Genomic DNA, 26991 nt, shown 5'->3' on the forward strand with positions numbered 1-26991 from the left:
AGAGATTTTGATATAAGTGTGTGTATGTATATTCACATTTCTATAATTTCTATAGAATGTCATAAAGACGCCTTTTCACTTGAAAAGAACCGGAATTCGCGGTCGAAACGTTGTATATTATTTTTAAATAAAATATTTCCAGACACGTGGAATAATTTTCCATTACCTTTGTGTTAGCTGGCGAAGAAAAGATTCCATTACTTTTATGTCATTTCTTCGATTTTTAATTATTTAAAATAGATGAAAGAATTCAGAATTTCTTTTTATGTCACGTGCTGCGAGACGTTTCGAATATTAGAATAATAGAATATTAGAATTATGATAATAACAAAATAATAATAGCACGGCAAAATTATGTTTACCGTAAGTAGCATTAAGGCTGCATGTACGTTCAACTTATGCGTACAAAGTTTGAATCGCCTGCAACGTTTTGTTGATGCACACCCAATTTGCGCAGCGGATAACAATCTTGCCTGAATGCTTTCCACCGTCGTTGGTCTGGTGAAGATTTTGATGTATGAGTGACTTGTACTTGCAATTACACGACGCTTTGTCTGCCTTTGGAATCGCTTAACCGCATTGCAGATAAACGTGTGTATATTTGAAACATTTTATACCGCGCGTGTGATACTAAATATTAATTAACAATTGTTATATAAGTATTCTACATCGTATGGATGATATTTAGAAACAAAATGCTTTGCACAAAAATCAAATAGATCTACTAAATCTTTAGATGCTACGGTTATTTTCTTTTAGATATTGTAATAAATAATATTATATTAATATGGACGTTATTAATATCACTTCTTTGTAATTCTATGGAAAAAGCGAACATTCATATTATTGAATTATTTTTAAATTATGTAATGCATAGTGTACTAGTTTTAAAGGAGAAAATTCATAACTGAAGGATGTTGGCGCACCAAATTCATCATGCAGTTGGTTGGACAAGGATGTTTGCAGGGATAAAAAGAATCGATTTATCTCGCGTGAATCTCGTAGCAGGCGTCGACCACCCTGAGAGAAACATACATCTTTTTCAGTGTGTTTGTTCGTTGAAGAGGGAAAAGCCGCATACATCGGGGTCGTATTGTTTCGAGGAGTGTTAATGTGCAGGACAAAAATATCATTAAATTATAATTCGATATATTGTACTGTGACACGAACAGTGTCACATTATTAAGTGTAATTTAAATGTAACCAGACACAAGCGCGCGCTTCGCGCGCGACATTTGCTCTCTCTAAAAATTCGAGACAGCCAATTAGCATCTCGGAAAAGCGACAATACTTCGAGACTTTCGATTATCGACTTAACACGCCTTTTTTTTATATAGAATTTTTTATTTCTGTTGCTCGATAAATCTTCTAAGACTTTAAGACTTGATAACACGATTAATATTTCCTTTACTTTTCCTAAACACGAAAAAAAATCAGAACACTGAAAAAGTATTTCTTCCATATTTTATTGTAATTGTTTTTAATTACTTTTTATTTCATGAAGCTCTTGTTGATATTTTTAATGCGCGTATGTAGTTTAAATAATTTTGTGCTCAAGTATCTTGGTAAAAATATTGTTAGTTTCTTTGAAAACGATCTATAATATTGTTTCTTACAGTTAGATCAGATCAAGTTGATAAATTATATCGATATTTACAGTCGTCATTTTCCCATACTAATTTCTAAATTTGCAACAATTCGGGCAAGGCTCGTATTTTGATTTCGCGATTCGAGGCCTGTAGAGGCGTTGTCGTTTCTTTTCGAGATTTAATCGCTCGACCGCGATCGTCGATCGATGATCGCCTGGCCGATAACACTTATACGTGGGCGTGCGCCTATATCATTCTCTTCGGCATCGTGCAATAATCTACCCGATCTGCGACGTAGATCCCGCGCGAATATCTGACCTCGGGCCGGCAACGTTTAACATCCCTGATCGAGCATCGTGCGGCACCGAGTGCTCCGTCCTTTCGTAACGCGCGCTAAATTACCTGTCCCTTTTAATGCCGTGCGTGTAGCTTCAAGTGCTTGATAAACGCCTAGCGGGCTCTACTGAGAAAGATTGCGCGAAAGCTTGGAAAAGCGCCAAGTTTCGTGAGAAATTCAGTTATAGCTGAATAGGCTAAATTTGCGCGTTCCATCAATCGCCGTTCATGTAGCTCTTGTAAACAAATTAAATGCGCGTACAATTTTATATTGTTATGATAAATAATACAGAATAAAGAATAAAAAGTAAATTCTTGTCATTATTTAAATAATCATTTTTATATGCGCCTAAAGTTTACAACAATTTCTCTGCGTATCTCTAGAAACACCAAAATAAAGATAATCTTTCAATTAAAGTAGTCTTCGCAATGAGAATTTGATGGGAGATTCCTACAGAGCTTTACTACAGATATTTATAGTTGGTACTGCGTTTGTATTGCGTACACATACATCGCATTGGGTTATACGGAATGTAAGCGATAAGTTTAAGTGACGGGGCAATTAAAAAGCAATTAAAGTTGCATCACGCGAAGATATCGTTAGTAGGAAGGCCGAGCCGATAAGACACGAAACGTTGTTCAAACAAGAAATTTGGTTTCTCACGTTGATTTGCAGTTAACTGCGTTCAGCGTAGCTTCTCCCCGAAATCTCAGTGTGCTGAGTGAAATGCGGAGATGTCAATTTTCTTGGTGTGTAATATACAGCGATATATATGTATATATTTACTTTCTGCGTGTGCATTTTGTAGCGACTGGACACCCTGCCACGTGTCAACTTCTCTCCACCTTGTTCGTCCTCCGTGAGATTTTTCTCGATGCGATCAATGAAAAAGCCACCCACACGCCTCTCACCCTCATCGTCCACCCACATTTCTCTGCTAGACTTGTCGGTGCCTATGGGCGACCTGATGTTCGCCATCGATCAAACAGTCAACTCGCAGCGAAAGAACCGTCTGTTTGACTGACTTTTCAAACGTTATATCTTTCATCTTCTGACCGTTTCAAGAATTTTTCGTCCTCGCCATTTGATAAATCTAGCACGGGGCGGTGCAACTATCAGATTCGGTTATGGATGATGGAGGATTTTGTTCCTCGGCCTTCTTTTCGATCGGCGTGATATATACACATGACTTCGCCTACGAATTTTCATATCCACGATACATCCCGTATTGTCAACACACCAAATATAGATGTAAACGGCACTAACATAATATAAAAGGTACAATAATATTAAGCTATCGAAAATAAATTAAGAACTAAGTCAAGTTCCTGAGATATTAGTTTACGAATAAGTATTTACCCAAAGCTGCATTTATATTTAATACAATGCTACACTGAAAAGCTACACAGAAATTCTTCTTTTGAAAATACGTTTAGTTTCAACGTGTAAATCTGGAAACGAGATTATATCGCGTCAAAGGAAGCAATTTTGTATCATTCGATCGAGAAAAATATATAAAAATATAAAGTGACAATTATAGTATTTAAATAAGACTGTAATATTGTGTTGGAGTGTAAGATTATTAAACGCTTCTAAGAAGATGTTGCGTATATACAAAACAATGACGCGTTAATTTGAGCATATAAGTGTCGATCTGATACTAATTTTTTTTCTGCGCATTATTTCCTAGAGCGGACAAAATGCACTCACGGTATCTCAACGCGTATCAATGATGCACTTTATTTTATATATATTCCAGACAAATTAGACATATTCTCAGCACCATCCCACCGATATTCCAGTCTCATTCTGAATAATGACGCCGCAATGTCATACGCAAAATTCAAGGCTGTGGCTCTTCATTGTCGTCGCATTTTCGCGCATCATCACGTCAATCGACCGATCATTGCCACCTTAAGTCTCTCTGATTCGGCATACAATGCGCAGCTTAAGAAAAAAAAACCGTGGACAGCTCCATTTGTGCGGCATTCAGAGATCTCGCCTCGATCGTACCGGCGCGGCGACGCCCATTGTCGTCGCGTTCGCGATCGCGCGTGTCATCGCGCGTCCAAAACCCTTGATTAACCCCTTCGACGGGGTGCATTCATATCACGAGCGATACGAGCTCGGCCCGGTCACGAATTGGCGAAACGAATGCGAGGCCATTAAGCCGGCGAGCACGCACCTGCGGGGCCACCTGTTACCCGGCCTCAGGATTGTCGCACGAGCCCGCGAAATGCCCGCCAGGCAGATTGCGAGAGACGTCAGGCGAAAATGATTAATAAGAATCGGCTCATCTGTTATACCGCGTATGCGATCTCTCCCTGGAACGCCGCCTCAATTGAAACGCGGTCGTAGAGCCGCGCGCTTGCACAATCACCACGTGTTCATTGCTCATTCTGAACCAATCAACTGTTTTGATAGATTTAAAATACCTCGTCCTGCTGATAATAAGGTCTTGAAAATAGAATCTCGTGTGCGAGGCAAATTCAGTACGCGCGGGAACATACGTACAGAAGACAGAAGTGTCTTAGAGGATTTACATTTGTATTTTAACTCGCCCCTTTGCTTCCAATTATAAATAATATAAATCCGTAATTTCCATATCGTGCCTCAAGTGGTTTATATAAAGCTTCGAAGATTACAAGAAAAATTGTGCCCTGTCAAGTTTGTGGTGTGGAATTTATTATTATTATTACTTGAGAATCTTATAAAAAAGAAAGACAATTATGGTCACAATTATTCAAGCTGCACATATCGATGCTCCTATCGGGAGGAATTTCAGTAGAAAAACGCTCGGTGGCGTTTCGATTCTGGTTGAATCCAGTGACGCAACGGCGCAAGTACATAAATAAATCCACCGAGCATATTGAACGGTTATATTTCATTGGCGGGCAAAAAATGCGAACGTCCCTCGGAAATCTGACGTCTCAATCCGTCTCTGGGATCTCGTCGATATTCCGAGCGGTCAATTAAGACATGCCTCCCAGATGTCCCCGTGTCTGGTCCTTGCGCGCACGTATACACGTCGACGACGACGACGATAAGTCGAACGGGGAAACGGTATCACGCACAACGCGGTATCTCGCTTCTGCCTCGACGGATGCCCTCTCATGCTTATTCTTCGATAATCTCTCTTCCTGCTCTGCGACTGTCTCGTTACTTACTCCTTATTTATCCGCTGGAAGATACAATCTGCCCAAGTATTCCGCCGAAGGTGAAGAAACCTGGTAAAAGCAACGGGGGAGAAAGCGAGATTCCCTAGCCACCCAAGAAGAAACGCCGTAATAATTAATATGGCAGATCAAAGGGACGATACCGATGCCCAGCGCCATCGACGAGCCAAAGAGACTCGGAATTTCCCCGAGATTCGAAGATTAGGTCGGTACGCAAATGAGTGTAGTAGGCCAGCGTATTTCATGGCCAGGGGGCATAATGAATAAAAAACTTGTCGCTGTTAGTCGATTATTCTTGAAATTGAAGATATAAATAAAGAGCTCGGGGCGATAACTGACTGAGCGAGTAAAAACCTTGTCAATCTCTTGGCGTTCATTTGCGAGTTCAATTACGACGCTGATCAAACATTCTCTTTTTTCCCATAATAAACAATGACTCTAAGGACTGCAGAAAAGACCAAGTTTTAATAATCATGGCTTCTATTATTATTCGCCTACTTATAAGCATGTTGCAATTTACTTACAACAAAATATCATAAAACAGAAGCTTTTAAAAATCACAAGACGTTTCCTCGTTGAATAATTATTTTAATATTATTTATTTCATTTTATGATAAAACCCCAAGAGAAAGCTTTTAATATTCAAATATTCTTAAAATGTGATTCCGATGGCTGTTAAACTAAATAAAATATTAGAAATTGCGCATAGCAGTCGCGAGATTTCAAATAATACGAGTCACGTGAAATGATTATCGAGGTCGGACAGAAATTGATGAGCTCTGCAATGTACGTCAGAAAAGTCCATACTGCGCGAAAGTCGGCATGATCAAAGTCGAGATGTCAGAAAATGAATTCTGAAACTGCTGTGTCAAGGGGGGCACTCGATTTTTCTGAGGAATTCGACCTCTTAACAAACGTCTCCCGGCATGGCCCTTTATTTTCTCGCGTAAAAAATACCCTTTCGTCTTTATACGGTGGATTATCGGAGCTGCACTCGCCTCTTAATAGAGGCTTTATTCTGAAACGCGATACACCTTAAAAGCCGAGAACGATAAAGACGGCCGCTTAATTTACTGCGGCTCCATAATCCCTCCAAGGTAAATCCTTCTCTCACCGAACCTTGTCTCTTTCCTCCTCTTCTTTTCACTTTGTTGTTCATCTCTCACCCTTTTTACGTCTTCTTTCGAACAAAATAGAAGCTGTGGAACGCAACATGGCGGTGATTTTACTCCCGCCTAATGGGTAGAGAGACATCGACTCGGGACTTATCGTTTTAATGGAAACCTTTATGGAGGCCACTTTAGGCGGTATCTCCGCGTGTCTGTAACGAATTCTGGGTGGCTGTTCAAACGCGCTAGATAAACTGCACTTTTCAGCTGCATAATGCGCAACCTCCACGCTCCGGTTATTGTGCTAATGGAAAAACATTCTAACAATCTTTCCGCTGAACATACCAATTTGTTTCAGGACGCTATTCAAATGGGGTCCTAAAAGCCGTCCGTAAAATGTTGCACAGTATACGAAGAACTTGCCGCAAGATATGATTTCACCATCCGTCTAAACATTTACATAAAGAATAGCGAGGGGGAAACCGCTGGCCAAAATCTTGTACACTAATGCCCAGTGGGCATTACTTCATCTTATTATCTTATTCATCTTGTTTTATCTTATTTTATCTTATTTTATCTTTATAATGCAAGGCCTAATGCCCAAACTAATGCCCTAGAATTCCCGGCAAATCTGTACACCACAATGCCCTCAGCGGTTTCCCCCTCGGAGAATAGCGTTGTGCAAAAGTTCGGTTCTGCTGAATATACAGAGGAAAGTCCTCTACTTTGAGATAAGTTTCTAATACGAGATAGCAGGTTTTCAACACCCACATTCAATCACAAATCTTTTTTCGCAACGATCACACAATCTAACAATGAATTTTCCACTAAACAGAGATTTCCCTCCAGGAGCAATAAATTCGTGGTGGAATCAACAGATGATGCCTATTAGTTTTCAGGAAACCCCGCTGTCTCATATTAGGAACTCATATAATAGGGGACTTTCCTGTATATTTTCTGATAAAAATCTATTAGAAATCTCGCGGAAGTTTATTATTCATCAGCCAATGAAACATCATTAAGACGGATGATGATCGGTTCCAAGAATTTCCGTGAAGAATACAATAAATAAAAAATATATCAATTCACATTTTAGGTTACAATTATTGGGCTACCAACATCTTGCTTGGACCTAAAGGCGCTCTCGCTTGTTGGAAATAAAAAAAACTAGGTATCTAATGAAATAGGGTGAAGTCGTTCCGCTCTTTAAGTTATCCAACAAAAGAATTTCTGTGCCTGGCACAAGCACCTGCCTATGTTTGCGACATTTAAGAGAGCAGCTGTTCGCTACGTTCACGAATAAAGTTGACAAAATTATACTATGATTTTGTAATTTATATTTTTAAATTATTACTGTATAATTTTAACAAATTTTAATACAAGTACGAACTAGAACTTTAAAAAGATATATCTCATATTGTCGTAATGTTAATCTGATCATTTCGTTAATTATTTATGAATCGACAAGGCATTGAAAGCAGAAATTATATGTTCGTATGGAACTATTGCGTTTTGTAAATATTGTTAAAATATAAAAATGCGACTGTTAAAGTAAATTATATCAATTTACGTCCTCATTTCAATCTGCTCAGAGAGACTTTTATCTCTTTCAGACTTACATGTTGTAGTTTTCTCTTTACTTTATATTGACACTTGATAAATCTTATCGAGGAATCGTAGAAGCCTGCGGAGCTGCAACTTCCGCAAACCGCGCGTGTGGTCTATTCCAAGTCGCATGTTGTGACAGGCGATAATAGATATATATATCAATGCGATAATAAACGCAATGGCGACTATCACCCAGCGGTTATCAACACCGATGTAAACACCGCACTTTATATGGGTCAGACTCTTGTGGACCACGTGTCCAAGAGCGCGTACGTAGCATATCACAATCACTATAGTAGATACACTTACACGGTCATGCGCGACGCTAGGCGCTCTCGATCACCGACGAATAGTAAGGGGTAGGGATTTTAAGAGGCGTGAGTTTCGTCATTCTCTCCTTTTCCACCTTCACCTCCAGATAGGAGAGGAAACGGTACTTTCCAGGTACTACGAGTAAAAGGGACTCTTCAGCCAAGCGACGCCCACGCCGAGCTGGCGCGCCGCTTCGCTTTCTACTTTTCTAGACGGTCCCGATGATCTACGACCGAGGGTTCTCCGCTAGGAAGAACGGAGTACGCTAGTTCCAGTTAAAAAGCTGGCTCGCAGCAACGATACGCGCTCTTATGCGCCAATAAATTATGTTACTCCCCCAACGCTAGGTCCACTGATGCTCGCAAGATTACCGTCTCTCTTTTATTACCGACATGTTCACATTCCAGAGAGACTTTGTCACTCTGGACGTGAACATTTTTGGTTATAAAAGAGAGAAAATTAATGTAATAAATAAATAAAACACCTATAGTATAAGATATCTAGACTATAGCAATTTTCAAACAAAGGTGGAATAAATATATATCTCGCGACTTGATAAGTATTGCTACTTCCCAATGGATCAATAATCATCATAAAGTTAATAAAACTAATGACAAAACTTATTTAAACAATTGTGATCGTTTAATCGTAATTGGAGAAATTACGATGATTTAACTCTCTATTACTGTTTAAATAATTTAATTTCGCACATTTTTATCATAAAAAATATCGCAGCGTTACATTTATTCCAATTTTATGTATGAAAACGAAGAATTACGATCAAATATCCACGTTTAGTGTCGGAAATAATGTTCAAATCGATCGTAATTCCACTTTCGCAACTTCCCCTCCCATCCCTCTCTTTCTCTTTCCGAATGGAGCCGTAAAACTCACTTTTCCCTTTGACGAATTCGGTTGAATTGACATCTGTAGAACTCGGTTGAATTAACGCATCGTAGTTATCGGCGACGATCAGCAGGAGGAATGTCACGCTGAGGAAGTTGCAGGTCAACAGCGCTCGTGGCCCGTGTCGGTGGTTGAACATGATGAGCTTTCATGCCCTTCACGAACCCGTAGGCCTTGCCAAGGTGAAGATTCCCTCTTCTGCTTCGTGGGCTCGTCGATTATCACGAACAAGGAGAAGATCGGAGGCACTTCGGAGAACTGTTTCCGCCGCTGCCATCGCTCTCCCTTCTTCACCATGCATGTCACATGTCGGGCATTAAAGTCATCACGAGTGTCTGTAATGAGAAAAATGGCAATCAGTGGAAAAGTAGCGCACGACGTTAAGAGCATCGCATTTGCGTTTGGTCAGCGCGACTCTCTAATCGCCCAGCGTATTTCTTACGCTTGGTCTCTCTTTGCATTGAAAAAACGGAGAAACGGTGCCGCAAGACTCATTTACCTACGTTTCGTTCACTTTCTTTTTTTTTTACTGTGCGCCAGCTACGTCCTTGCGAGTCTTGCGCTCTATCGCAAGATATTTCAGGCGGGAAGAAAAGTCGAAGACGCCGGAGGTGACGAAGGTTTAAACAATTGCATTTAGAATCAAATGCTCGGCGAAAATACGATTATACCTTTTTTTTTTAATGCGAATATCAAGCGCGCAGATGAAACGCGTGGAAGAGAATCAGTATAAATCATCGCGCGTTGAAATCTCTGTTATTTTCATTAGCACTGCTCAAGTGTTTGGCGAGTTACGCGTGTAAATCAATAACTATCAGCCGCTAAAATGAGTTACGCTGATTGGCGTGTTTGTAGCACGCGTTTCTAATCTACCCTGCAACGATATTCATTATATTGATCTGAATAATGCTATGCATCCTTTATCACATCCCACCACGTAATATGTGTTGCATGCTGTATACTGTGCTCTGATGAAGCCCGACAGAATCGCAAATAGGTGCGCTCGCTTCTCGGGCAAACTATTAATTTCAGGGCAATTTTAAGTATGAACCGAGTTAATCAGCATAATACATTTATTTTTAGAAAATATCCATTAACGCTAGCGACGATATCAAATATTAATTTCGCGAAAATCATTGCTCCCTAATTAATTATAACTGAAAACATTAATGCTCATTCCGTGTGATGAGCAGAGGATTAAAAATTGTAATTGAATCTTACGCTTTTCTCGTGCAATCCGGTTCTCATTAATTTAATCTGTATCGACATCAAATGGTTTTTATACTCTCCACCCCTTAATTACAAAAAAGCGTGTAGCTGTAGTGTGTATGAAAAAGCATTCGCTCGTCTCTTAGACTGGTAGTGTTGTGTCATCGCCTCGTTTATGGAGCAGCCTCGACGGAGTGTATCGCACTAGAAGACGGCAAGGGAAAAAGTAAGAAACGAAGGAGAGAAAGACGAGGGGATGAAGGCGAGGAAAGAAGGGGCGAAGATCGAAAAAGAGAGGAAGACAATGCAGCCTAACAGCAGGTGTCTGCTCGTCTGTTCGTTTCTCTCTCTCTCTCTTTTTTCCTCTCGTCTCCGTCCCTCCCTTTCGTCGCGATTTCATCCAGGGAGATCATCCCGGCACTCACTCTCAGCTCCATCTTTGTTCTTTCGCACTCCCCGCGGAGTGGCGAACACGGGTTCGCCTTATTCGGATGCAACAAGCAGGAATCAACTTAAACAAATGACGTCGAACCGCTCGTGCGCGCGCGCGGCGGCAGTTCGATTGCGGGTGTCTCATTAAGGTTGCCTCTTCGGGTCGTCCCTATTAATTACGATCGATACTCGACGAGGAGCCGTCGGCGACGAGACGCCCGATCGTGTCGCCGGTGATAGTGCTATGTGTTTTCTCTCCGCCCTCCTCGGTCGTCGCGGTACCACGCTGTCTGCCAACGAGAAAGACGTGGGAGACCCTGGAGTACTTGCTCGGATAACAGCGATCGTAATACATCGCGTACGCAAGTCCGCACATTTCCGCAAACCGATACACACCCATAAGGAAACCGAGGAAATCGACTTAATAATATACTAACATGCTTGCACTCTAGTGTATATAGAAAAATTTCCTGCTATCTTAATGAGCTTTATAGAATTAAAGAATTCGATATTTTCAAGACAATTTTGTTACTATACAGAATAATGAACATGTTTCTGATTGCATTTGTAAATCGCGGGGATTTACATATAGCACTGGTGGGGCTTCGTCGGACTTACGAAGACACTGTACGGATTACGAAGCTGCGAACCGGTTCCAGACATACCGTTCGAATGGCGGAATTAACCCGACCTCAAAGGACTGGGGCGCCGTCGACACTTTGCTTAATTGCATGGCCGAGACTTGCAAATTTTTATCGTTCGTCTCAGAGAACTTTAATCATATCTTTATAGCTATTTCTGATCGCGACTGTGACGCAAAATGCACGTGTAGCATAAATATATTTTACATCTTCTTGTTGCTCGTCTTGCGATTTTATGAGTCTGTATAAAGTGCGGAGAATCAGGCAAAAACTTAAACTTAATAAAGAAAGGTCCCCTATTACGAGGCAAGTTTCGAATATGAGTTAACGGGGTTTCTGTTAAACTAATAAGAAAAAGATTTGTTATTGAATTTGGACGTTGAAAACCTGCTGTGTCACATTAGACGCCTATCTCACAATAAGGGATTTTCCTCTGCATATGTAACAAGAATAAAGACTTACTGTCACCAGTAAATATAATAATTAATCAATGTAGGAAACTAATGATCGACACGACTGGCAAATTCTAATTAAAGAAGTGCGAAAAACATTACCACCCTGGTTGAGTGAATGTTTTTCGCAATGAATTTCTTTAATTAGAATTTGCTCAGTCGTGTCGATCATTAGATTCTTACATTGGTTAATACATGTAGCACTTTTATAATCAGAGATTAATATAATAATTTTTTCTTCAAGACAGAAAGTATACTTTATTACTGTCGTAAGTATCGTCGAACTAGTGATTGCTAAATATATTATAGTATTAAAGAGGTTGATTATTTTTATTACGTAATATAAGAAAGATAATTTCAAAGAACGACAAGACAACAATGACAGGAGACGAACATTTTTTTTAATACCAGATAAAATCTAACGAAGTGTCACGATTATCTTATATAACTTGCATAATAAGAACTTGTCAATATTTTCGCATTGTGGGGGGGAAAAAAGCATTTCTCCTTTTCAACTTGCGAAACGTCTCGCTTCAGTGCTGAAATTTCTCCGTGATTAAGAAAGCCACGAAATATAATTATTTTGAGTCACGGTATAAGAAAGAATAAAATGGCTCCGATTACTAACCATTGTCCGATCGTAACGGTGTAACGTAAGTTGTAAACAATATTCACGCGGCTATCACGTCACGGCAAATGTATTTTACGTATCATATCTAGATACCAAATAAAGATCGTTTTCAATTAATTTTTTAACAAGTACTTACAATGTTTTTAATTGAATGACAAATACTACGTATGTGACTTAGAATATTACTTTCGTACAATGTCTAGTATTTTCATTACGGATTTTTCAATTAGTCATTCAAGCTGTCGTAAGAACATAATACAATGTATTTAAATATAATAAAAATAGTAACAGAAGTTTCCATTTTTATTTACTTCCTCTCGTGTATTTCTTCAGTTTTTAATTACACGTTGTAATATTCATTTAATGTCTTTATTTAATATAAGATATTTCATTTTATGCAAAAGGTCGTTTTTTAAAAATAATTCTCTTCACTTTCCATATATTAACATGAAATTTCTTACTAAGAAGTTTTCTTCGTAATTATCAGCTTGTGTTGCAAACAGCACAAATTATTATTCTAAGCCTGATCGTGTTAAATCCCCAGACAAAATTACAATTTAATGCAATGCAACGAAAACAGGCCTTCTTTCGTTTTTCGTCTTGCATAAGCGAAACGCATTTGTCACTGTTGCACCAAACAGATCAGTATGCTCTCTTCGATACTTGTCAGTGACTAATCGCTGATCGTCTGAGGCGTGTCCGCTCCAGGCCTCGTTAACTTTTCTCAACGTGTACCTGCGTAATCTACCCTTTCCTCATACCTGATCCGATAAGAAGTAAACGTCGAAGGCGCCCTGCGAAAACGACGTCGGCCACGGCAGCGCCGTGCACTCTCGCGTTTGTTGTTTGCAAACTGGCGTATATGCACGGACCGCACGGGCTTTTTATCAACGTTTACAAGGGGAGATTAAGAGGCGCGGTTCTCCGTGTAGCGAGACATGCCCCTAGTGAGAACCGCTGTTAGAATATGGAAGAAACGGCGCGGCAAGAAATCTTTTCTAAGGAACTGTTAAATTTATATCAACACCCTGAACCAGATCTCTAGTACATCGTCTTATTCGGAAAACTGGGCATTCCGTGGACTACGCGTGAAACTTTTGGTCCATCTTCATTTATTCAACGCCTTTGGAAAATTAGCGAATACTACTTTCATTACTCTAAATTTTTGTCAAAGAATTTAAATGTCTCACGTCACACATATCGACCGATCTCTTTCGCAAGGTCGTATCTCGCTTTTTGCGCTTAACCCTTTGAAGCACGGTGGTAACCGACGCTACCACCTCAACTTAGTACAACATAGTACATGCGCAACAATAATAAGGCATCGTCAACGGTACAAAGGATTCGAAGGCATTTAAAAAAGATAAGGGGAGAAAGCTCGTTGGTCGGAAAGAAGTCCGGAATTTTTCGTTGCCAAGCCTGAGAAGTCCTGCTCGAAGAGCGAGAGTAATGCAGAGCATCGTGGACGGCGAGGAGTTGGAGAAACAATAAGAGAAAAAGATCATGCGACGACATCGATCGTATATATCGCGAGGACCTACGTTCCTCGTCCTTCGTCTTTCTGACCCTCATTCCCTCCGTCTCCTCGCACGGTCGGACTCGGGCACAAAAGCGGTGTCCTTTGAGGGAGGGTCCGAAACAAAAAAAAGAGCCGGTGAACACGGCATGCAACCGTGTTAACTGCGCTGCTTATGCATTCATATCCTTGTTTCGCGACAACCTGCTGATTGTTTCCACAAAACGCGACAACCCCCTTGTAGCCGTGTGTCCAGGCCGGTTTTTCGGCGGATTGTGAGGGAGACGCGGCCGTAGGTGCCGCTAAGGACGCGCGAGCCCGCCGGCAAAAAGGATCAATTTGTATGCGGGTGAACGTTCCCCATTTCTGTCGCCGTTCTTAACAGTGTCGGCCGTGTAACGTTTGCACGACAATGGTGACGGCGAGATATAAGGGCACTCAAGAAATGCGCGTGTATACCGGAAGACAAACAATTGAAGAGTCTGGGGCAACAATGTGCTGATCCACACGAGAGGGAAACAGAGAGGGAAGTTTTTAGGGAAAGATTTTGTCTGCGGATTTTGACTACTCAAACGCGATTATATTTTTTAGAGACAGATTAAAATCAATATGAATGAGGAGTGAAGGTGTGACAGGAGATTCGCATATTACAAAAAATAACTTATTCGACATTTTAATGAAACTTGTTTCAAATGTATAATCGTTACCACTTCTATTAGTTTATAAAAACACTGCCAGTTTTTATTAATTATTTTAAAAAACCGATAAAATTAAACTGTTCACCAGAAACGGTATATTGTTTTAATGAGAAAATACGGATAGAGCGACATATGATAATCTGTTATTTAGTCACGTGATATCTTTTCAAAATCACACACCAATTTATCTTACACTTACAATTAGTCAACAATCTGAAACTTACTTGAGAAACGAGAAATGGCGAGACGCGCGAAATTCCGAAATAAGCTCGCTATCTCTCGTATCGTACAAATTTTATGAGTGCGAACGTGACCTGTCCTATTCCTGATCTTTCCCCGCAGTCGACAAAAGTCAGCATTTCCTCAAGGCGCACACCTCGCAATGCCTCGTTATCGGCGATATGCAAAACTCCGATTATAAGACACGATAAGAGGAATTATGTTCTTTTCAGCGTCCGAAACGTGAAGAATGATAAAACGTACACACGCTAAGATGTTACTCAAGCGAGCGTAACGAATTAAAAAAATCTAGTTAGCAATATTCGGATGATCATTGGTGGACAATGACAAGATTTGAATACAGATCGCTGTAAATGTTACAAGTCGCGAAAATTTAAATTTTGCCGGCCAAATTAAACTAACGCGGTTTTATATTTGTTTTCTTTCTCCTCACTTAATTTTCTTACTTACACAGCATTCATTATGTTTACCAGTTACATCGAACCGTTTAATTAAATCTTTTTGAGAAATATTTCCTGAAAAAGAACAAATCTTTTCTTTCTCCCTTTCAGTTCTTTTCCTGCGTTTTCTCTTATAACCGCTACGGAGATAGATTGATTTAAAACTTCATACGCAATCATCTATTAGTCGACAAAAATGACTGCTTAACTGAGCAAATCGCCGATTCCGGTCACTTTTTCACTGGACCGCATATAGTTTAGCATTTTATTTTATGTAGCGTTCGCAGCGGCCGAGTGTAGTAAAGCCAGTTTTATATCTCTCGAGCGAATGAGCACAATATAGTCGAAGTTGTTATTTGGAACGTATACTTTTTAAGAAAGATAGAAAAAAGTCCGTAATATCCGGAACAAGTTCTGAACAAATCGATGGTACAAATAAACTCATAGAGTTGCATCCTCTTGCGAGCGACGCACGCGAGGACAAATTGAACAAACTATGTTGGTAGCGCGTCGTAAATTTCATAACGTTGACGGAGAGAGAATATAAAACGGCCTGAAGGAAACTTGACAAGGAGGCGAAGCAAAACGTAGAGAAATGGTAGCGACCATTTGCTCCCTATAGACACCCGCGGCTTCCTATTGATTGATTCGCGCGAGTCACGTTCGCGATTCGTTAATAACGTTCGTGACTCTGCGACGGGGCTTCCACGAGCCCAGTCCTAGAAGAAGAGATATCGTGGACACGACGGAGAGACGTGGCGAGTCGGAGAGCGCGCCACGAAATTCATGATCGCCGCTCACGATCGCCTGGCTCGCGAGGATCCAGCCAGAGTTTCGAGTCACGGATAATTTCTGCCGGGTCGACCTCTACGCTTCGTGCATCTTCGCGGCGTGACTGCTCGATATATTCACGTGAAAAGTTGCTTCGCACGTGCGGAATCCTGAGTGAGTTTGCACGGACTGAGAAGAAAATATACGACACAGAAGTACCTATATCGCAGACTTTACTGCCTTATTGGAGTCTGTCTAGGGACGAAATGTTAGAAATATATTAGAAATACCGTTGTTATATATAAATTATAAAAATATATTACAAAATTATGTATAAGAATCAATTTTGTCTCCTTTACATTGCAAAAATAAATTTTTTTTATTTATTTGCTTCTCGTGTGGTTATCTAATATCAAATGACATATATTTAAGATTATCACATATACTCAATGCTAAATTACAAATAATAGTGCAAAAATTAGCCTTTATTACGCACAAACCCCTATCTTTCAATCTCCCTCTCTATTTTTCGTGAAAACTGATTCTTCCCATCATTTCTCAACGTGCTTTACGGATTTCTTCGCTGGTGTATCAGCGTGACGGATCATGTGGGTATTATTTTTCGAGCCGTTGTGACCGAGAACAAATTGCTGGTGGCGATATGGGAAGCTTAGTCAGTCCATGGTGGACATTCTCGAGGTTTTATCGAGAGCGAATCAATCATGGTCGCCTCTATCCCGTAGGTAAGATTACACTGTAAGACTAATCAATGCTTCTACCAGCCGAGTACGCTTCGACCGATCCTCGGCGGATCGCAAATTGACGGTTCCGTCGAGGAATCGAGCGTGCCAGCGGCAGGCAAAGAGCCCGTCGTGGAACCGCTGAAGAGCGATCGTGACTGAGGCAACTAGTGCTTGAGGATAGACCGTCGAAGAGCGGCACTGAAGCGGGGATTGCAAAGAATCCACCGTGGCATTGTGCCGCCTCGAGGCCTCCGCGTTAAAGTCGCGCCAGATTCTTATCTTGAAGATCTATTCTCGCCAAACGACATATGCCGCTCCCGAAAGCGATGCCATTTTTGAGAGACCGAGCGAAAGCGCCGATAACGATTTACAGAAACGTGCCACGCATAAAATTTAAATTGAAATTTTAAAATCTTATATTTTGAAATGTAAATTTTACGCGATACAAATACCTCACATAACAGAGAAGTTTAAAAAATTTTTTATGAATATAAAATAATCTGCAAAATATTTTGTATCGGCAAATGATAAATATATTATTTATGGATATACGATTTGCAAGATGCCAATTGAAGTAAACTCATGTGTGATTCGTTTGTCTGTATGACAATTCTGTGACAGGACCTTTAAACTCATCATGTTTTTTCGAATAGAATAAATAATTCTGTCGGAAATCGCTTAGTTAATTGTCTTCAGCGACAACTCAAAATTAAATGAGTGTTTCTAACGTAGGATCTCGTATGATCTGTGTATCTCTCAGGATTGTAAAATGAATCATTTAAAACACATTCGCGGTATAAGTGTTCGTGCCTCATCCAGTAAGTCTCATTTAAATAATTTAATTCTATATTTCTCTGAAAATATTATTTTTACCCAAGCCATATTTATATATTCTAGTGCCATTTATAATAGTTTTTGTAATAAATATTAAACATATGTAACATGTTACATCGCGCGTAAAGCGTCACAACTTAACCACTTTCTACATTTTCGATTCTATCTTACTGTTTTTTTAATTGAAGACAGTAATAAGCTACACGTTAAATAAATAACCTACACATATATTAATTATATATTCATTATTATTGATCTTATAGATGCCGCTTTGCCATTGCATTATGGACAGCATGCAGATGTATATTTCAAGAATCGCCAATTAAAATCTCCGTTACTACGGTCAAATCCATTATCGACAGCAAAAAAAAATCATGGCGTCGATGTCAGATATTCCGGACAGTTTCGCCAAGACAGCCTGCGACTCGTTTCCAAAGAGAGCAAAACAATTTGCAAGCAACGCAGTAAAACCAAGTCTAGCGTAACTTCGTTAAAGAAGAAATCATCGATGCATAAGAAATCGCCATCGGAGAATATAGCAAAAAGAGTGTGCCATTACTCTACGTGTCAGAATGCCAAATTTAATGGCAATGGAATTAACAAACAACTCATGCCTCAAAGCGACGCAATAAACGGCGCAAAGAACATAAATCGTAATAGCAGTTTCATTGCATCCGTTGAGAAACATCCCCGTTCGTATGCAGAAATGATAGCCGATTATAGCGAGTCCCTGTACAGAGAGACCACCGTGGCGGCACGAAACGATAGTTTTCATTTCAACAATGCAGTAGGCAAGAGCCCATTTAGCACTGTCTCGGTTTCATCCCCCGCTAAGACAGTTGCGAACGTTGCCGAATACAGTCAACTTTCAACCGAAAGACAAAAAAATGATTCTTCACTACCTGTTAAATCGTTCGGTCTTCACAATCGATGTAATAACATAAATATTACTGAACGTTACGATATTCAACACGGTATGTGCATTGCAGAAGCAGTAAATATCGGTCAGAGTTGCGTTACTATCGACGACTTGAAGAGCGACGATCACTCTTATGCGAAATTAGTTGCTGATTGCAGTAAATCCATGCATAACATTCCTATTGCAAGTGTTTTGAACGATGGCTCAGTACCAAGAAATAATGTGTTAGCAAGAAACTCTTACGAGTCCGTTACGACTCCGAGAAAAGACAATAGTACGCAAAGCAATTCGCGGGAGATGACTTCTACCGTTAGTACAATACCATTCGAGAAAAATATCCAAGGACAGGTGACTGATTTGAAGGAGAACGATTGGTTGAGAGAAATGGAAAACGTGACGAGTAACTTGAAGAGCGTGACCGAGAAGAAAGTCGCAAAAGTCGTTCCTGAGATGAAAGAAAGTAATATTTTGCAGCCCGTGAATGCACCCGGTAATTTCTCGGGCAGAATTCATAGATTCACAGAGCTCAAATTTAACAAGCAAAATGAGAAAGATACGGCAATGAGGAAGCTGAGCTATCAATCTAACAAGAGCGACAGAATGGAAAAGAGTAACAAGGATTTTGAGTTGCAAAAGCACAATTATTCGAATGACAAGGCCTCGTCGCGACACGTCGGCAAGGCAACGGAAAGTTCAGCCACGAGAAAGAATTCGACGCACGTGTCAAGTAGCGGTAACACTGGCGTATCGAAGCAGCCACAGATCAAATTGCGCATGGTGCCTTCTGAAAAAGAGTCCATTGTATCCATCAATGTGAACCAAGCTTCCAGTGGATCATTAGATCCTCTGAATTCTGCCTCCAAACATCTCTCTGTTGTCGTGCAATCTGACCAAAAGGAAGATCCACAGTTAACCGACAAGCAATGGGACACGCCGACGCTTCGGCGTACCGCCAAAAGTGTATTGCAGCGTAATGATTTTGGCCCAATGCGTATTTCGATTAGCGAAGACTCCGCGCCAATCAAACAGATTGAGTTTTCAATCAACGGCAAACCGGTTTCGGAGCTGAAGAGCATCACCGCGCGAACGGGAAGACTAGACGTGGTGAGCTCTATGGATAAAATCGAAATCAGGATACCGTTTGCCAAGGACGACTCGAACGCATCGGACAAAACCGAAGAGGGTCATCTTTCGAAAGGAATTAATTCAAATATAGGGCAAATATTAAACGTACAAATATCTGCCAACTTTCAAGACGAATCTACGAAAAGTAGTAGTGTCGAAAAACCGGCGAAAACAATACGGTACCAATATGACAAAGACACGATACCAAAGTCATCATCGTCGATTCCTGAAACTTCTTATCTGTCTAACAGTCCCCCAAAAGCTCGTGAAGATACTCTTAACAGAAATAACATACGACAATACGAGTCTTCTAAACAAATGGGTATTAAATTGAACGATGAAAACAGTATTAACGAAGACAAAGTTTCAGGTGGTTCGAGACTCCGACGAAAAGGTACGAAAAATGTATTAACTGGGAAAACAAACGCAGGCATTTCATCAACCAAAGAAGTAACCAATGCTGAAGTTGGAAATTTGAATACGAGAAAAGCGAATACTACAGGATTTCCGGAAGCGAATAAATATGAAAATGAATCTTCTGACAATCGTATTCCCTCGAAAATAATCCCTTGGTGGTCTTCCTCGGATTCTTTCAATAACATAAGAAAAAAGGAAAATGATTATAGACCGCTTACGCCATCATCAAATCGAAACGATCACAAAGCAGTTTCAAATTTGAATCAAAATCTTATCACTAAAACTTTACAGTCGAAGCCGAAAGAAACATCAAGCTCAAAAATAATGAAGAATACCCCATCGATGGATAACGCAACTGTTACTGCAAGTGATTTTAGCAATACAATGAATTCGGTAAAGCCACGTGAAGAATTTAAACCAACTTTTCATTATACATGTTCATTTAGATTAAAATCAAATGAAGAAAATCCTATGACACCTGAGAACCAAGCATTAACTGCGAACAACGATATCAAGAAAATTTCTGGAGTTAAACAAACGAACTCAATTATATTATTTAAGTCCAATACAATGAATATAAAGGGCAACCATGATATTAATGTAAAAGTACAGACACCTGTGTTACAGACAAAAATTAAGGCACCAAGTAGTGCTCAAAATTTATCACCGAAAAAGAACGAAGAGAAGAAAAGGAATTATTCATTAAAACAGACAAAATCAATCGATGATGTATCTAAAAATACAAAATCTAAAATAAAAGATATTTTAGGTGCCATAAAACCGATTGAGAAAAAAGAAGATGATACTTCAGTTGATTATAGTTTAAAGAGAGAAATGTTGTCAAGAAAACCAACAGTAATATTAAATAGTGGAATTCAAAATTCATCTTTGATAAATACGACAAAGGATCTCATCTCAAGCTCACCTACAACAGAAGTCGCATCAAAAAAGATTGATAAGACAATGTTAACAAAGCAAACCGAATCGACCGGAGAAAAATTAAAAACGAAGATCTTGCCGAAAGAAAAGGATTTAAAAAATGATACAACCATGGATATTAAGGTGCTGGATAAAAATGACATCAAGTATATAAAAAAAGCACATAATAGTGACTTTATGAGTTCAAGTACTTCGCCTTTTAGAAATTCCCCGGAATTGACGCAAGCATTAAAAAAACAAGAACAATTAGCCGATGATAGCATCGGTTTTCAAGACAAATCGAAGCAGAATTTAAAGTCATCATTGAAAGTTGACAAAAATAAATCTTCTTTGTTAAATACGAGGATTTCTTCAGGAACAGTACAAAGATCAGGAAAATTAGAAATTTCAGGAAAAGTACTATTAGAAGAGACAAATCAAAATACACTAAAGAGTTTAACAAGCATAAAGAATACTCCAGAGACGATTCAAGAGTCTGAAAAATTAAAAGGCAGATCATCGAAGTTGGCCGGTCCAGTCAAAGAATCTTCGGACGCGACAATGAGAAATAAATCGCCTCTGCAAACCATAAAACAAATACAATCAAAATCATCCAAAAATACAAATAAATTATCTGCTCCACAGGCAGGAACAAATTCTGCTTCAAAACTAAAAGATCGTGCAATATCTAAAAATTTAATAGGTAAAGATATAAGTGAGACGTCTATTACTCAATCACTGAAACCGAAAGAAATCGATAAGGAAGACACGATAACCAGGATTGTAACGAACAATCCCAATAACAAAAATCCCTTAACGAAGGATTGTGAGAAAAATGTCAATAAGTCAAGATCGGGCAAAGGAAATCTCTCGGGATCATCCGCTGGTCCACCAAAGAAGCCAAATGATTCAGCTGGTTTTAAGTCGGCTGGTACGAAGACAAAATCCAGGGTAATGTCAAACAACAATTGTACTTATGACAGAAAATTGCTTATGGAATCATTCTATTCGAACTTCAATAGGAAGAATGATATTATGTCAAACTCGCAGTCAGCCATGTTCAAAGATCGACAAAATCTGAGTGATATGCCAGAGAGTCCTGTGCCAACTGTATTCGGATGTGACGGATCATGGATTAACATAGACAGACCAGAGAAAAGGATACTATATTCCGCGTGGTTACAACGATCTGACAACGATATCAAAAAGAATAGAAAATTATTTTAAATGTACTTTGTCAAATAAATTTCACGTAAAGATTTAAAATACGTTGATATATTTATATCGTGTCAAAGTATCTACATATATGTAACGGCATCATTCATGTTGTATCACTAATTCTTAAGAAATGCTTTAATGAGTAATACTTTCCATAAAATTGTCAAACGTAATAAAGAGTTTCGCTAAAGATATATGCATTATCTAATGTCGTAAACGAATTCTTTAATCGCTGCAGAGACCGGAACGACTGGTAAAACTTCGATGTGGCTTGCATAAGGGCAATCACTTTTCGGATGGCTGTGCGCTGCATCGGAGGGGCTTGTTGAGAAAACGCTGGATTGGATAATTAAAATTCTCATTAATGCCGCTGGCGGCATCTTGAAACGCACCGCGGACAATAGGCCCGAAACGAAGTTGCGGGCCGCAAGGGCCGCGCTGAGGAAGGGCAGAAGGCGAAAACACAAATGAAGCCAATTATGAAGAAGGAGCCTGCGTCAAAATCTTATTTAAAATCGAGGCGTTTCAAGACTTTCTTACGTCTCGTCATTCGCGCAGATCTCGTTACTTATAAATTTCGATCATTGGCGGTAAAGTTTGATATCAAACTCAAAATTTTTCGATATTTTTAATATTTCTATATACATGTATGGAAATATGTTAAATAAATTCCAAGAATTCCCGCGATTGACAAACCTCGATAATCGGCGAAATTTTTTAAGAGTAAGGCCCGATCTACAATGAGTCGTTAGTAAGAAGTCAGAACTATACTCGTATGTCGGTCCTTTTTCTTCCACTCAGAAAGGAAAAGGATCAACATATTTTTCCGACTTCTGACTAACGACTAACAACTCATTGCAGACCAGGCCTGAGAAATTTGTACCTCGTTATTTCATCTCACAATGAGATAACGTGACTGTGCATGCAATAACGTAACTGGCGAGTACTATTCGGAAGTACATTTTTAAGCGGACCATCGTCTTTCTCCAACGTTCTAGCAAACGATCGACGATGCACGAACTCGATCCTTCGGGTCATGCTATCGATGCCGCACGATACCCGTCATTATGCCAATTCGCGATGGGCACCAATTTGGGGCCCCCGACGTGAGGGCCTTTGACTCGTCGAAGATGGTGCCCCATCATCGAAGGGCGCCGTGGTTCGTGCCACGTCCCGTGCGCGCGAATAAGAAACCCGTCATTATACATGCGTTTCACCGCGAGCATAGCCCTGTTCTGGCAGCTCGCTAGTCATTCCAAGTAATGCACCTTGATTGTCAGGGTCAAGCGGGGCTTTATCGACAGCTGCACATCGAATATATTTCGTTTGTGTAGTTCTCTTGCATTTAGTCGTTCATGATGTTGTCCTACTTCAATAATATCTTATCAAACTAATGGTGTCTCATTATATTAACATAATGCAATACTGACTAGGATAAACAATTTTGCTTCTTCATTACCACAATCGTATTATAAATCGTATTATAAAAGAATAAATTTTATCACAGAAGACTTCTTCAACAAAATACATACGTATACAGCTTTCCATTTGCTTACTTCAGTCTTAGATTTTCCAATGAGTTAATCAAAGATCGACGAAGGTTGTCGAGACACGAGTCACTATTGCAAACCGTTGTAAAAACATAAAGCGCGGTATTCTCCTTCTAATTTATTATATGTCATCGAGGGGAATAAAGAAAGACCAGCATAAAATATTATCGTGTTGTGCGCAGCTCGCATGCGCGCAAGTCCTGGTCGACGATAAGGCCGTTAATTATCGAGAGCGACGAGCAACATCCTTCATATAGCAAGGAATGCAGATGAGTCCTTTTTTTCCGCTACTCGGCATTCATCTCGAGATCTTGACGGTCGCTCCTGCCCACCCTTTTGCCTTCGCTTTCCTACGCGGCAACGAAAGTTGATCTGACCCCACGAGAGTCCGGTTCAACCCTGCCCTTCTCCCCCCCTACCCTCCCGCTGCCGCGTCAGGCCCAGGCTTGATTTATCACGGCGTTGCCAGCAGCCTCTTATAAATGTTCAGAAACAACCCTACTGCTACGTCCATCGTTCATCGCGGCGGAACGTCGAGATTCCTCGGAATCCCGCTGACTTTTCCTCGCGTCCTTGAACGAACGTCAGGTAGAAATTTTGAAGATTCTCCGCGCCCCTTGCGATAATATCAAAAGAAATGTCCACTCGAGAACTACGTCGGATGGAATATATCTTCTCTTGAATTATAATTTATAAGAATTATAATAAAAAATGTAGATTCTTATAATTTTCAATATGTATAAAATAATTTATATATCCATTATTTGTGTGATTTCTACTAAATTTTACAAAAATATTATGAAAGTATCGAAAGCTGTTATTATAAATGTAAAACATATTGCAACTGCCGTCTGGTCTCTGCAATCAATTAAAAAAATAGCTGCTCTACGTACACATATAATGTTTCATTCTTATTCATCTTGGCTCAGTATGGTACCAGAAGGCTACGCTGTTTATAACGCAATCATAAAAGCATTCAGGTTATAAACATTGAATACCCGGATATGCATGCATTCTTGAACGTATTTTTAGCAAGTGCGCCTTGGATAATTGACATTGAGTTTGAACCATTCGTTAAAAAAATTTATACATATTTTTAATATATGATGTTTCAGAATTGAATTAATTAATTAGTTATCAAGCTTAAAGCTTAGATACAAGCTGCAAGGTTGTTAAAATAAAATAACATTACAGAACAGTCGCCTACGATATTTTCAATGGAGGATATTGAACGGTAAAAATTACATGTGTGAAGAATCTAGAATTCTAGATTATGTCTGCGACAGAATTATTGTACACGTATCGGTTTTTACGCATACGCACGCGAGTTGCATGCTACGTGAGCTTCAAGCTGCAAGGACGACGTAGCGTCTCACTCCCACCGTCTACTTCAGGCGCTTCAAATTATCCTTTGTTTGTTTTAATTATGCAATGCCGACTATATCGGTCCCATTCGTTGCGCATCGTGCAATACTGCGTCGTGTGTCTTTTGACACATTACGGCTACCAACGGCGAACAATATTAATTGCGCGCGGCGAAAACATTTTGTACTATCGCTCATCGCCAAGAATTCATCGTTATTTTGCAAGAGACGGCTGAATCACTCAATAAATTATTTATAAACAACCTTCGGGAAGATTGCGTAGAGAATGCTTCGCATTGAGCTTCTTCCCTTCTTCTTCTTTCTTACAATTAAAAGGCGTATATACACAAATGCAAGGCCTAATGCAATCTGTAGAGGTTTAAAAAATACATAAAGTAACTATTAATGTAACTATATTAAATTAGTTACTGGTTGTCGAAAAGATGTAACTGAGTTAAGATACAGCTACAGACGGAGGGAAAGTAACGAAGTTAAGTTAGAGTTACCGAAAAAAGTAACTGCAAAACTGTAACTTCGTTACGAGTAACGAGTTATTTCCCAACCCTGACAATAAGTATATACGCTTTGGTACTATACGGTGTGCGTGTATGTAACACGCACATATGCCAGCGATTGATTACGTAGGTATACCTTGCGAGCGGCTTAGTTAATGAGGGATTATAATCTCAGCGAGATATTTCTCCAAGCACCGAAGTCTTCTATCTTTCTCATCTATTAATCTTTTACTTTGCTCCACCCTTTTTTCGTTCGTGCAAGGGAATTAATTATTTTTCTTTATACAGGGGTGAAGTTCAGGGCCATTTTCGTCGATCCTCCGCGATGCCTATCTAATCCTTTCGGATTAAGAGTATTTTATGGGAGATAAAAAAGGAAGAGCCGGAAAAAAGTGGAGAGAAAGGGGGAGAACAGAGAGAAGAAAAATGTACGAAAGATACAGACTTCATTTTATGCAGGTTTGGATTTCGGATTTTATATTATTTATTACAGAATGGAAAGAAGCGAGGGGAGAAAGAAAGAGTTAGTACAATAGATTACACGAAACGGATACTCGAAAATTAACGACAGAGAGAGAGAGAGCATGCAATTGTAATTCCATATTATTTATTAAATAATCAAGTACTTTTGTCTAGAATACGCTGTTTGTAAAGTATTAATTGTTATAATAAATTACAAGAAAATTGCAATTTATTTGTGCTCATTTATATTATAACAAAGTTTAACACACACGAACAGTGAGTAAGGATAGCAATTTGCGGTGCAATAAACAGAAGATAATTAATGTATGAGAAGTGTAGCCGATAAGAAGATGCATTTAAGATGGCAAAGTAGACAAATTTAAACTTAAACTGACCCTGGTCACATTATCATTTCGCGCGTACTCGTTAAATCTCTCTCCGATTTTGGCGTGCATTTTCACGCGTACTTCGACGGGACGGTCGAGTGCTTCGTAATCCTCCAGCGAAGTAGACGAGAGGGCTTAGGAGAGGAACATCGAAAGGAGGCAGAAAAAGCCGTATCCAGATAAAGTCGCGAAATCGAGCCGCCGCTGAGTAAGCTAATCCGCTTACGGTGATGCCACGGGCGACGAAGCGAGGAATGCGCCGACATTCGCGGTGCAACCAAGTCACTCGCAGCAGATAAGAGCCTTAAGTCGCGAAGTTATAGAAACATCAAGGGACGAGCGAGATACGCGCCCGTCACTAGCGAGCTTAGGTCTAATGGGGTCGGGCGACACGATAAACCGTGATTTACGATATTAAGAATTGGTTGCGATTGATTTAATCTTGCGATATGACTGCGCGAGTAGCTATAGCT

At 39.7% G+C, this 26991-nt stretch overlaps 1 protein-coding gene across 4 annotated transcripts in view; it reads right to left on the reverse strand.

Annotated features, from left to right (window-relative positions):
• LOC105567241 (epidermal growth factor receptor) overlaps positions 1–26991 on the reverse strand; it is a 156978-nt gene that overhangs the window by 18425 nt on the left and 111562 nt on the right. For 2 of the 4 annotated variants that reach the window (XM_012021944.1, XM_012021943.1), the window contains exon 2: positions 9026–9372. The exons of 1 other annotated variant lie outside the window; for it this stretch is intronic. In XM_012021944.1, coding sequence (XP_011877334.1) covers positions 9026–9176 — 151 coding nt within the window. In that variant the 5' untranslated portion in view covers positions 9177–9372. Of the gene's footprint in view, positions 1–9025; positions 9373–13163; positions 13184–26991 lie in introns of those variants that run through there. One more of the 4 variants, XM_012021945.1, reaches the window with a different exon arrangement.

Source organism: Vollenhovia emeryi, unplaced genomic scaffold, assembly GCF_000949405.1.
Source record: "Vollenhovia emeryi isolate VEMERY1.0 unplaced genomic scaffold, V.emery_V1.0 DF939139.1, whole genome shotgun sequence".
In the NCBI taxonomy this organism is placed as follows: Eukaryota; Metazoa; Arthropoda; class Insecta; order Hymenoptera; family Formicidae; genus Vollenhovia; species Vollenhovia emeryi.